Source organism: Gekko japonicus, unplaced genomic scaffold (assembly GCF_001447785.1).
Source record: "Gekko japonicus isolate JY-2015 unplaced genomic scaffold, Gekko_japonicus_V1.1 scaffold449, whole genome shotgun sequence".
Lineage (NCBI taxonomy): Eukaryota > Metazoa > Chordata > Lepidosauria > Squamata > Gekkonidae > Gekko > Gekko japonicus.
The window spans coordinates 967,943-981,712 of record NW_015170287.1 but is presented as its reverse complement, the minus strand read 5'-3'; the positions used below and the strand labels follow the sequence as shown (position 1 = coordinate 981,712).

At 44.4% G+C, this 13,770-nt stretch overlaps 1 protein-coding gene across 1 annotated transcript in view; it reads left to right on the top strand.

Annotated features, from left to right (window-relative positions):
• CSMD3 (CUB and Sushi multiple domains 3) overlaps positions 1-13,770 on the top strand; it is a 796,050-nt gene that overhangs the window by 137,402 nt on the left and 644,878 nt on the right. Inside the window, exons 3-4 of the mRNA XM_015417873.1 lie at positions 2,966-2,991; positions 11,306-11,500. Coding sequence (XP_015273359.1) covers positions 2,966-2,991; positions 11,306-11,500 — 221 coding nt within the window. The remainder of the gene's footprint in view (positions 1-2,965; positions 2,992-11,305; positions 11,501-13,770) is intronic.

Below are 13,770 nucleotides of genomic sequence, written 5' to 3'. Positions count from 1 at the left end.
AACTGCAGAGGAAATCGGGCGAAGCCCCGAGTCAAATGCAGCCCCGCAGCCTCGGGTGTGAAATTTACATGTTTGTGTTGGGGCAAACGGCGCTGTGCTGCGAGGCAACTCTAGTGAGAAATCACCCTGGTTTCCCCTTCTGCAGAAATAGCTTGCAGGCAGTGTTCCCTCTAAGCTGAGTTACCGTGAGCGAGCTCACAGTTTTTTTTTAGCCTTCAACTCACAGATTTTTGTCTTAGCTCAGGAAGGATGGCTCCAGACCAAACCAATTTATGCAGTAGCCAAATTGCTCGCTCACAACTTTAATCCCAGTATTCTTTTACCTTCAGTCTTTCCCAGAATCGGGGTCTTTTCCAGTGAGTGCTCCCTTCTCATTTGGTGGCCAAAGTATCTGAGCTTCAGCTTCAGTATCTGGCCTTCCGGGGAACAGTCAGGGTTAATTTCTTTTTGGATAGACTGATTTGATCTCCTTGCAGTCTAAGGGACTCTCAAGAGTTTTCTCCAGCACCATAATTTGAAAGCATCTATTCTTCAGTGCTCGGCCTTCCTTATGGTCCAACACTCGCAGCCATGCATTACTACTGAGAATACCATTGCTTTGACCATGTGGACTTTTGTTGGCAGGGTGATGTTTCTACTTTTTATTATGCTGTCTAGGTTTGGCATCGCTTTCCTCCCAAGGAGCAGGTGTCTTTTAATTTCATGGCTGCAGTCACCATCTGCAGTGATCTGGGATCCCAGGAACGAGAAGTCTGTCACTACTTCTATGACTTCCCCCAAAATTATGCTCCACTTGGTTTAGGAGAATGTCATGGTCCTCTGCATCAAAAGCAGCAGACAGGTCTAACAATACTAAAAAGGATGCATTTACTCTAGGGATCAACAGCTGTAGAATATCCGCCAGTGCTACCAAAACAGTCTCTGTCGTATAACCAACCCAAAATCTGAATGGAAAAGAGTCAATGGAATAATATTATTATTATTACATTATCTCACAACTGAGAGTCAGTGTGGTGTAGTGGCTAGAGTGTTAAACTAAGATCAGGGAAACCCAGGTTTGAATCCCCACTCCACTGTGAAAGCCTGCTGGGCAAACTTGGGCCAGTCACATTCACAGCCTAACTTAGTTCACAGGGTTGTTGAGAGGACAAAACAGAGGAGAGGAGAATGATGTATGCCACTTTGGGTCTCCATTGGTGAGCAAGGCAGGGTATAAATGAAGAACAAGATTTGAGTCCAGTCGCACCTTAAAGACCAACAAGATTTCCAGGGTGTAAATAAATCTATATATTAATAGCAAAAGGTTACCCCTGCGTGCGGATATCTAAATCCGCACATCGGGGGCACTTGGGGGGCAGGGAGATTTTCCTGCACACTTGGGGCAGTCCCCAGGTGTGCACAAAAATCTGAAAAGTTGGAAAGAATATCGGGGGGATATTTAAATCCTCCCAAAAGTAAAAGAGCCTTCCCTGCACATGTTCAGGGAACGCTCTGCGAACTGCCTTGGAGCTGGGGGGGAGGAGGTGCGGGGGAGATCGGCGAGGCCTGGCGGCTACAAGCCGCTCGGGCCCCGCTTCGGAGCTAAGGGGGGGGATCGGCGAGCCCCGGCGGCTACAAGCCGCTCAGGCCTCACTTCGGAGCCGGGGGGGAGGAGATGGGGGGAGACCATTGAGGCCTGGCAGCTACAAGCCGCTCGGGCCTCACTTCAGAGCTAAGGGGGAGGAGGCAGGGGGGAGATCAGTGAGGCCCGGCGGCTGCAAGCCCCTCGGGCCTCGCCCCTGAGCCGGGGTGGTGGTGGTGGAGGATGGTGGTGAAGGAGATGGGGGGAATTGGCGGGATCAACGGGGAAACTTACCTGCTGCTGCTGCTTCTTCCTCTGCCTGCTCTGCATAGAGCTCCCCCCCCCGCGCGGGTATCGCGGGTCCCGCCTCTTGTAATTCTTAATTACAAATGATTAAGAGTTTCAGGGAGAGGAAGCCTGAATCATATTTAAGTTGGCAGAGTAATTAACACAGCAATGGTGCACAACCTGATTAAAGAGTAGATAAATCTTTCCAACTCGGCCCATACAGCCTTAGCTGTTGGCATCTTAATGACTCTTAATACCTGTCTGTCTGTTAAACCAGTGATAATAGCACCTCTTGCCTGGTCATTTCTGGCGTTCCATGCAGTCTGTTGCTCTGTACCTTGGGCTGGGCAGTCAGTCTGGATAACAGTCCACCAGCCTTTTCCAATAAGATGGGTCTTCATCAGTGTTCCCTTTAAGCTGAGTTAGTGTGAGCTAGCTCACAGTTTTTTAGCCTCCGGCTCACACATTTTTGTCTTAGCTCAGGAAGGGATGGCTCCAGAGCAGACTAATTTATGCAGTAGCCATATCGCTCACTCACAACTTTAATGCCAGTAGCTCACAAAGTAGAATTTTTGCTCACAAGACTCCACAGGTTAGAGGGAACATTGGTCTTCATTCTTTCTCTCCAAATCGGATAGATGCTCTCTGTGAGCCTGTCTATGGAGTGACCATACTGTGCACCACAGGAGGTCACCATCTTTGTTCCTTTGTTCCCGCCTCCTCGTGCCAAGAGCCTCTGGCAACCTATCTACACCTTTAATCAGAGATGCACTTAACCAGGGCCATCATAATCCCCATTGACAGAGTAATTAACACAGCAACTGTGCATGACCTGATTAAAGAGTGGATAAAGGTTTATTTAGGAACTAATATACTTGATAGGAAAGAGGAGAGAGAGAGAGATAGCTTCCTAACTACATCCCTAGCTGAGAGAGAGAGTAAGACTGAATGAAGAACTTCCGAGAAGAAAGAGGAAATTGCCCTAAGATTATTAATCTGGAGACAGACAAAGGATGGCAATTAACAGGAGAGAGAAGGTGCTGACCTCACTATCCTGTCTAATTGTCTCCTTGCAGCCCCCTTCAAGGTTTTATTCTCTTTTTCTTTGTCCACCAGACATTGCCTTTTCCAACAGGTTAAAGGTAAGTGTTATAAAGAGTTCAAAATTATATTAGGGACACATTATTTATGAACTCTTGCAGTATCATTAGTCAACTTTCCCCCTCTTGTATATCTTGGCCGTACTGTTTTAAAAACTCCCCAGTACAACATTACCCAATTTTGTAAGAGTTATGGTTTGCTCTGAAGTTTCTTTTACACTGGAAGTGGAAAGTGCCACGTGCTGTCCAGTCACAGCTGATTTATGGTGACCCCATAGGGTTTTCGAGGCGAGAGACGTTCAGAGGTGGTTTGGGTTTGCCATGGCCTGCCTCTGCGTTGTGAACCTGGTATTCTTGGTGGTCTCCCATCCAAATACTAGCCAGGGCTGACCCTGCTTAGCTTCGGACATCTGATGAGATTGGGCTAGACTGGGCTGTCCAGGCTACATTGGGGGGGGGGGATCTTTAGTCATCTTTTCTTCTGACCATATTAATAAAATTCAGCAGAAATGTTGCTATTGAAACTGACACATTTTAGCACCGATTGCATATAAGTACAAAAACAATATTAAAATGCCATGACAGGAAACACAGACCCGTCTGTCAAAAGAGGTGGCATGACCATGGTCTTTGGCTGCGATCACGCGCACAATTAGATCTGGCATAGGCGTGAATGCTGGGCAGATTTAAAGGGAGCGATCAGACAACAACGTCTGGGAAGTGTCCCGCAGTCATTGGCAACCCATTCTGCTCTGCTACCGAAGCAGAGTTAAAAGACACGAGGGAAATCCGGTAGTAAATGGGTTGCGATGGGCCACAGGTGGACTTTCCCCTGTCTGATCGCTCCAGCGAGCTCTAATGCCATCGGGATGGTCTGATCTGGCCATCCTGACTCCGTGTCGTGGTTTTTCCCCCCTTCACGGTATGCGTATCATTGCAAACTCCATAGGGAGCCCTCAGTGCAGGGGTGCAGCTCATCAATTCTTCGTTTAAGTGCATGGGAAACAAATGGCACACAAAAAGAGACTCACCCGCAGTTGTGTCCAGTGTTCCCTCTAAGCTAAGTTAGTGTGAGCTAGCTCACAGTTTTTTAGCCTCCAGCACACACATTTTTGTCTTAGCTCAGGAAGGATGGCTCCAGAGCAAACTAATTTATGCAGCAGCCAAATCGCTCGCTCACAACTTTAATTCCAGGAGCTCACAAAGTAAACTTTTTGCTCACAAGACTCCACTGCTTAGAGGGAGCGTTGGTTGCGTCTGATCACACATTGATGGGCTGTGCCCGCGGCTTCAAAAGGAAGTGTAGTCTCGCAACTGCAGGTCAAATTCCTCCAGAGGAAATAGCTTTGCTCCCCCCCCCCCATTTTATCTGGTGCGTGTGACAGCACCCTTTGTCACCAGGAACTGCAGGTAAAATAAATGGGGGGGACGTACTTGTGCATCACTTTACCCCACATTGGTCAAGACTTAACCACAAAACTAGTTGGATATCCCTAGAGGGGATTTAGGCTCCCTTGTGGCCTCCTACCCTCGCTCATCTCTTGCCTTGAAAACCCTATTGCCCTGGGGTCACCATGAGTTGGTTTTGACTTGATGTGACATTTTGTTATTATGGGATAGATCCAGCATACCAATTCCACTGGAGGAAAACTTACGTCCGCAGAGGGTGACATTCTTCACATTGCAGCTTGAAATATCTCTGGAAAACCCTATTCCAGGAGGAGAGGTGACTTAAACATGCATTGGGCTCTTGGCTATCATAAACAAGTGCAGACAAGCATGCTGACTTTCCTAAAGGACAGCTTTCCTGGAACTTTCAACATCGTCACATATTAAACCATAATTTATGAGCTAGAAGGGAGAAAACTTATGCTTTCAGGACTTGTGCTTTTACTGTGCACGGTGTCTAATGAAGTAAGAGGATGGATTGATGAGGTTTGGGGAGATAAATTACTACATCTGCTAGATGCAATTAGAATTTACAGTACGTTCAAAGTCTCTGTACAAACACCTTTAATTAATGGATTGAGTCTAATTATTTGTGCTTGGGGCTCCGCGTTGTATCTCAGGTGAAAAGTAATTGGTGAAAAAGTACAAGCTTGTCTCATCTTCTTCATTCTAATTAGTTATGGGAATTGATATTTAAAAAAAAAAACTGAACACAGAGTGCACTTGATCCGATAAAGCTTTTGCACTTGTGGTATGTGATTAGGGGGTCTTTCCAGAGTTGGTGCAGGTCCCTTGATTAGGGGTCAAGGGACCTGCACCAACTCTGTACTTGCCGAGTACCACTTAATATTTTACTTATTTTATTAAAATAATTGTGCCCTACCTTTCTCTGACTACTCAAGGTGGCATGTGTGTGTGTGTGTGTGTGTATAAAGTGCCATTCAGTCTCAGCCGACTTACGGCGACTCTGCAGGGTTTTAAAGGCAAGAGTCAAACAAAACGTAGTTTACCATTGCCTTCCTCTGAATAGTGACCCCTGAATTCCTTGGTGGTCTTCCATCCAAATACTAACCAGGACCAACCCTTTTTAGCTTCTGAAATCTGATGATATCAAGCTAGCCCGAGCTACCTAGGTCAGCATGGTGGCTGACAAATACAGCTGTTTGAGATTTGTTTGTTTTCAGAGTTCTGTAGTCCAGACCCTATTATCTTGTTTATTGGATGCCACATCCTACTTGACTTACACTATGTAATCCACCTTGAGTCTCAGCAAGAAAGGTGTATGATAAAAAACCAGATTATGATGATGATGACGACAACGACGATATTAACTATATTCCTCAGCTGCCCACCCCCTCCTTCTTGCTCCCTCTGTTAGAAAGGCTTGCTCCTCCTCAGGTCAGGCAAAGGCATTGTGTTTGTGTGACCACTGTTATAGAATGACTTGCCCAAGGAGGCCCATAGGATCTGGTCATTTCTGATTTTTCATAGAGCGCATACCAGAGCCTTATTCAGAAATACTTTTTTGGAGGATAACGGGGTAGATTTTGTAGTAGACAGCTATAACTGACTTGCTGTGTTTCTTTGGACTAATATGTTCTCAAAGGCTGTGTTTCTTTGGGCTATTTTAGATGTAGTAGATTCAGTCGTGCACATTGGTGGCGGCCCAGATTCTTCTCTGCCTCCCTTCTCTCTGGGAGCCCTTTCTGACCATGGGAAAGTTTATCCTGGGGTTGATGCACCTGAGCAGGCTACTACACATGGAGGGAAGCTACAGGGGGGAGGATGAAAGGAGTGAGATTGTCCTTTTGGCTCTTGCATGAGTGGAGCAGAACTCATGGAGGAGGAAGAAAGGGTAGATCCTTCCCTTCCTCCCCACTGCAGACACCAAATTCATGTGGCTTTGCTGCAAATTTGGTCCCTCTACCTCAAAAAACAGGCCATCCCCAGAGCTCCAGATACCCCCAGATCAATTCTCCATTATACCCTATGGGGACCTTTTTCACATAAAGTATAACGGAGCAGGGGAAAAAATTGTATTTCCTAAATATTTTCTGAATCCAAATACTTGTATTGGGATTCAGGAATATTGGAAAATACCAATATTTTTTGGCGTGCAATATACCCCAACCCCAAAAATAATGAGTTTTTTCGCACCCCTGGCATAGGGTCTTGTTGGCTAATCCCTAACAAAAGCCTGTCACATTTTGTATTGTCTACAATGACAAGTTTTGGCTCTGCATTTGATCTTCAACAGCTATGCAATAAACAATATTCTATTACCAAAGAATTACAGTCTCCATTTTCACTATTTGGACGGAATCCCTGCAAATGCAAATTTAATGTCTACCATTTTCTTCTGCTCTTCTCTGTTTACAAGTAGGGACATAAACTACCTTTAGCTTAATTGGTAGATTAATCCATCACACTTTTAGTTGATATCTAGCCCAGGGCCAATTTTAATCATTCAGGGTCAATTTATACCATTGGGACGACAAATACATTTTCAGTGAGTTATCTACTACAACTCCAAGATCTCTCTCTTGATCTGTCTCTGCCAGTTCAGACCCCATCAACGTGTATTTATAGTTAGGATTTTTGGCTCCAATGTGCATCACCTTGCACTTGGCCACATTGAACCCCATTTGCCATGTTGACGCCCACTTGCCCATCTTTGACAGATCCCTTTGGAGTGCCTCACAATCCTCACTGGTTTTCACCACCCTGAACAACTTCGTATCATCCGCAAATTTAGCCACTTCACTGCTTACTCCCAACTCCAAATCATTAATGAACAAGTTAAAAAGCAGTGGACCAAGTACTGATCCCTGTGGTACCCCACTGCTTACACCCCTCCACTGGGAGAACTGCCCATTTATACTCACTCTCTGTTTTCTATTAATTAGCCAGTTTTTGATCCATAAAAGGACTTGTCCTTTTATCCCATGATTTTTGAGCTTGCTTAGGAGCCTTTGATGAGGAACTTTATCAAAAGCTTTCTGGAAGTCAAGGTAACAGAGGAGGGCAGTTTTTGATCTGCCTGCGGGCTTCTTGGGCACATCTGGCTGGCTGCTGTTGGAAACCAGGTGCTTAGCTAGATTAATCTTCGTTCTGATCTGGCAGGCCTCTCCTGTTCATAGGGCATCTGGTCTTTTTTTCTCTGTTGAGACTGATTAGGCAAACCGCTTTGAAATAGGGTTTTCTTGATCAATCCAGTTGTTTAAAAATTCAGCACTCAAAATAAGAGAAAGAGAGAGACAGAGACACAGAGAGAGACCACCTTGGTGTTTCACTTGTATTGCAAAAATACATTTTAAAAAAAACATCCTCGTTAGTGTTTTAAAAAACAACAGCAACAACTAACCAGATTTTGGTGAGATGATGGGAACTTTGGTATTCCCTCCCCAACAAGATTTATCTGTCTCCCTCTATTATTATCTTCTGCCAATGTGTGAAGGCTGCCCCCCCCCCTACTCTTAGCTGTGAAACTACTTGTAACTAATAGCACTTTCTGAAAAATAGAATCTGGGATATGTGGAGGAAAATTAATTATGAACTGTAATAGCGGGACTGAATGATTACATAACCTGCTATTTTCTGAGACAACTTTAATTAAAAAAGGGAGGAAGTGGAGAATGATTGAAGCATTAAATATTGTGAGCCAAGGATTCAAATAATGTCATCTAGCTTACAGGAGTCATGTGGTGTAGTGGTTTGAGTGCTAAACAAGGATCCAGGTGATCAGGGTTCAGCATCTCACCCTGCCATGAAGCTTGCTGGGTGATCTGTAGCAGTTCTTCTCACTAGGTTGCACAAAGTTGTTGTGAGGATAAAATGGGAAGAGGAAACCTTGTATGCTTTCCTACAGTTGGAAATGTAAATAGGTAAGTATGTAAAATTATCCCAAATGATCACACAAACACACGTAAAACCCTATCATATTTTAATGCACAGCAAGCAATCTAGTGGTAATAAGCATTCAAATGCGGCAACAAGTAATGAGTTATTACTTATTACTTGCTATTTCAGAGAATATTTCAGAGAATATGATCTGGGGGGGGGAAACAGTGACTTTTACTCAGGGCCTGGGATCCAAAAAAGATTATTCTGTCATGTCTCAATGCCTTTGAGGTATCCTGGGGATGCAAGTATAACATCCTCTGTGTTTTGCAGCTCTTTGACGATGTGGTGCTTTCCAAGGGATGCCAAGTGCCAGCCTTCACCAGCTCTCTGTATTGTGATTTTTAAGTTCTGTTTTTCCCTTTAAGCAGCATGAGCCTAAAGGAACTCCAGGCTTGCAGGGGGACATGCACACATACACACAGAGATGAGGGTGTTAAAATCGACCCCCCAAAGAAGAATGCTGACAAGGCTTGCCGGGGGGGAGAACCAGTGTTGCATACTGTGCTAAGAATTCCCCAGTCTTTTGTGGTAAAACCATAGAGAGTTGGGGAATTCCTAGAGTGTCATGGGATGCTTTGACACCACGTCCAGTTATGAGTCTAGATGTGATATTATGCTGTCACGTGATCACTAATATCTGCAGTCCCCGCCTCCCAGTGTGGCTGGCAACCCTATTGCTGATTGAGATTTCATGAAAATTCATGAGTTTACAGTTGACACTCTCAGGTTGCTGAGCAATGTAGGCAGTAGAGTCTGAGCCCGGGCAGCTCCTACCCGAAGGCAGCATGGAAGAAAGAAGCAGCCGCAAAAAAGTGAGAAAGTTTGGGGAGCAGGGGGGGAAGAATAACAGGGAGGGGCTCGGGGAGAAACAGCTGTTAAGAAGAGGGAATGAAAAAAACAGGATGGGGATCAACAGGTGCTGAGAGGTGAGGGGCAGCGTGGAGGGTGGGTCCATGGTTCCCCATCAAAAGCAGTTTGCAGAACCGATGAAAGGAACTGCTGTTTGAGAAACACAAATCCGATCCCCTCCCTGAACTTATTTCTGTGGCCAATGAGTCTTTTAATGAAGACATAAAAAGAGCTGATTGTTCCTGTAACACTGGATATTTTGAGGGCAAATGATCTGGGAGCTTCCCAGCAGGTGTGTGTGCATTTTAATGATAAAAGGTGTTAAACTCATGTTTAATTACACTCAGTGGCCTCCAAAGCAAGCAAGGGAGAGAGAGTCAATAATGTTTCCATGCCTATTGTTATAAAATTGGGGGAGGGGCTGCAGCATAATTGGCTTCCTGGTAAATTCAAACTAGGTAACTGTAAAGATAACCATTAAAAAAAAAAAACCTGCAAAGGAACGTGTCAGAGTTTTTCACTGCCTACTAATTGCTTGTGCTTCTGACCCTTATATTTCTGGCTGCGGAAAAATTGTGAAAGGAGTTCAAAAGGTTAATCATTTCTTTTATCTAGCTTCACTACTAGTAGTCTTGATTTCTCTCTGGACTTTCTTCTTCACTGTTGCCTTTAAATGCTTCGTAATTTCTTTATCTGATATGATGTGACACTGGTTGTTTGCTGTCGTCACTATAACACTATGCAGAGCTCTGCAAACTATAAACCTGTTTAGATCAAGATGGTTAGCCATGTTAGTCTGTCTGTAGCAGTGGAAAAGAGCAAGAGTCCAGGAGCACCTTAAAGACTAACAAAATATGTGGCAGGGTAGGAGCTTTCACAAGTCACTGCTCACTACTTTAGATACAGCTAGAATGAGAGTAGCCATTTGCCTAGTAATGTCATTTGGCATCTGAAATCACTCCACTTTCCAATATATAGGACAGATGGACTCCCATTCTAGCTGTATCTGAAGAAGTGAGCATTGACTCACAGAGTGTATCTGAAGAAGCGAGCAGTGACTCGCAAGAGCTCATGTCCTGCCACATATTTTGTTATTCTTTAAGGTGCTACTGAGCTCTTGCTCTATTCTGGCCCCGGTCACACGAAAGGTTTTGGGCCGGGAGAGGGAGGGATCGGGGGCACAGCAAACGGGCACAATCCCACCGCAACATCTGGGAAACGTTGTGCACCCGTCCCCGATCCGGCCTTTCAGGCCGAAAAGCCGCATCTAAAATAAACCACCTACAGAGGTGGACTTACCAGCACGGCCGCATCAAGCGCGGCCATGGGATCGCCGCCGCGTCCTTCTGCCGGCGCATCCAAGACCCCTGGCTGAACTGCACATGCTCACACATGCGCAGTTCGGCAGCCTCCGTCTCTGTCTCTTCGCTTTCTCCCCGGTCTCCCCGGCATCTGATCGTGCCGGGGAGCAACTGCGCGGTGGCTCACGGGATCGGATCTTTTTGACCCCCCCACCCCGGTTTTATTTTGGTGCAGCTTTCAAAAGCCCCCCTTTGCCCGCGCTCCCCCCCCCCCGTGTGGCAGGGACCTCTATAAGAATGTTTGTTTTATTGGTAATGGTGGGAAGTGCAGCCAACGTACGACATGGTGTTTTTAAGGCAAGAGATGAACGAAGGTGGTTTTCCATTGCTTGCCTCTATGTAGCAACCTTGGACTTCCTTCATGATCGCCCATTAACCAGGTATTAACCAGGGCCAATCTTCCTTAGCTTCAAAAGATCTGATGACATTGGGGTAGCCTGGGACATCCAGGTTAGGTTTTGCATTATTTCCTATGATTTACTGAGCAGGTCTCTTTTTTTAATTATTTTTTTTGGTCTTTGTGTACACTGTCATGATGGGAGGGAAGGCAGCATGGAAGGCAGCCCAATCTCGTCAGATCTCAGAAGCTCAGAAACAGGGCAGTATTTGTAAGGGAGACCAGCAAGGAAAACTCTGCAGGGGAAGGCAATGGCAAACCACCTCTGCTTCTTACTTGCTTTGAAAGCCCCTTGCTGAGGTCTCCACAAGTAAGCTGAGACGTGATACCACTTTATGCATGCACGCGTGCACACACACACATTGTCATGATATATTGTTCCTTTCATTTTTTATAGAATTACAGAGCAGTTCTTGTGGAAATCCTGGAGTTCCACCCAAAGGCATCTTGTATGGTGCAAGGTTTGATGTTGGTGATAAAATCCGATACAGCTGCGTGACAGGATACATCTTGGATGGACACCCCCAGCTCACTTGTATAGCAAACTCAGTGAACACAGCATCCTGGGATTTTCCAGTTCCTATCTGCAGAGGTAAGATTAATGGCAATCTATCAATTAATAATTTTATAGTACCAATTGTTCCAAGGAATGAACAAATTAACTTCCCCCTCCTTGAAATTGAGCTCTTTTTAGTTTGTGTGCTCCTACATCACATGCTACACATAAATATAATAAGCACATTTGAAAAAGTGTAACTTGCACACAAAAGCTCATATCTTGAATAAACTTTTGTTGATCTTAAAGGCGCCACTAGACTCTAAATTTGTTCTATAGTGAGCACAGTTATCTCCATATGCTTGGTCCCCTTTTGGTTGTGTATATGGAAATGGGTTTATCTTATAACATAAGAAAACATAAGAGAAGCCCTGTTGGATCAGGCCAATGGACCACCTAATCCAATACTCTGTGTCACACAATGGCCAAAACCCAGGTGCCATCAGGAGATCCACCAGCAGGGCCAGAACACCAGAAGCCCTCCCACAGTTGCCCTCCAAGCACCAAGAACACAGAACATCACTTCCCCAGACTGAGAGTTCCTAGCTATACCTTGTGGCTAATAGCCACAGATGGACCTCTGCTCCATATGTTTATCCAATCCCCTCTTGAAGCCGTCCATGTTTGTAGCCACCACCACTTCCTGCGGCACTGAATTCCATGTGTTAATTACTCTTTGGGTGAAGAAGTACCTCCTTTTATCTGTTCTGTCTTCCAGCTTTGGTATTTGCAAATACATACTCAAAAAATAAATCTAGATTTCCTATTGCATATAATGAAGCTGGAAATTACATGTGTTGACAGATTCACACAAAGTGACAATGGCACATATTGAAGGGATTGCACATAGTGCCTTTTCCCAGTGTGCAACGTAAGAGCACCAAAATCACAATGACTGAAATAATTCTTCAGTGGGTACTTAGAAGCGCTTGACTTGGAACCAATGTTTTGTTAATTTTCATGACATTTAATATTTCTAAATTTAGATAACTTATAGCCAAACTGTGAAAAATTAACTGTGAATGATGTTTTGAATGTGTTAACTGCTCTAACAGGTAGGATGTTAATGCACTCCTCTGAACTATTATACCACCATGTATTTATTTCCAGCAATGAAAAAGGAATACATTTATTACTATACTTGATTTGACAAGTGTATCAATCATTTTATTGAAATGGGTTTGTCATAACCCAACACACAGTAAAAATATTACAAAGAAAAATGCATCAGACATAACAATGTGTCAATTTTAGCCAACAGTGAGAGTATTAATTTTTTGGGGATGTTTAAAACCTGTCAAGCTAAATGGCTATTATAAAACAAAGCCATAAAATCACTTACACTCTGTATATAAATATAGCCATAAAAATATTTAAAAGCCTAATTTGTGACCAGTCTTACTTTTCACTAGCACTTTCTCTGTTTTAGTGGTTATCCATGCAAATAATAATCTTAATAATAAAAATACAGAAGCCTATACAATTTGCATATATATTTCAGTCATAACTCTTCTCTCTGTTAAGACTGTGCACACTGCTTCAGATAAGATCCAAGTAAACTGAAGTCCAGCTACATTGATCTGAATCTTTAGATAGGTTTGGGCTGTTACTTGGCAAGCAGTGATATTTCCCTATAGAACTGAAAACTGAGCTACACTGAATATGGTCTGAAGCTTCAGTGTTTATGGAGCTAATCTGGCGAGTGAATTAACAATATATGAACTGGAGACCACTATTTAGTAAAACCAATGGCACTTCCAGTAAAGTCAACTGGAGAATTAAATGTGTGCTTCTTGCTTGGAACAACAAGCCACAAAATCACAGGGTGTGAGGCAGAACAGGCCTGCTTTAACTTGCAGACCCTGGTTTGCCCACTCCTCCTTGGTGTTGCCAACTCATAGAAGGGGCTACTTATTCTTTACACTAGGGTAACTCACTGCCGCCACCTGATCAATGTAGGGATTTTCCACTGAAGGGATCAGGACCATCAGCTCCCCTTCCAAGCTCAGAGACCTTGCCTCAATGTCTCCTGTATGAATGTGCAAAAAATAAAATAAAATGGGTCCATTCGGATTCGGCCGAATCGGGCAGAATCAATTTTGGCTGGCAGTAAGACTCCCTTATGTCAGTTTCGTCAGTGCCAGCTGATTCCGGAGTCTTTCAGCCAGCCGAATGTCAATTTCAGCCCCATTATATCCTATGGGTCATTGAAGTCAATGGCGAAAACATAGGGTATATTCTGGGGGCTGGAGGGGAGGGAGTTTGAGGGAGAGGCTCCAAACTCGCAGGGTAGCTGCTGGAGCCTC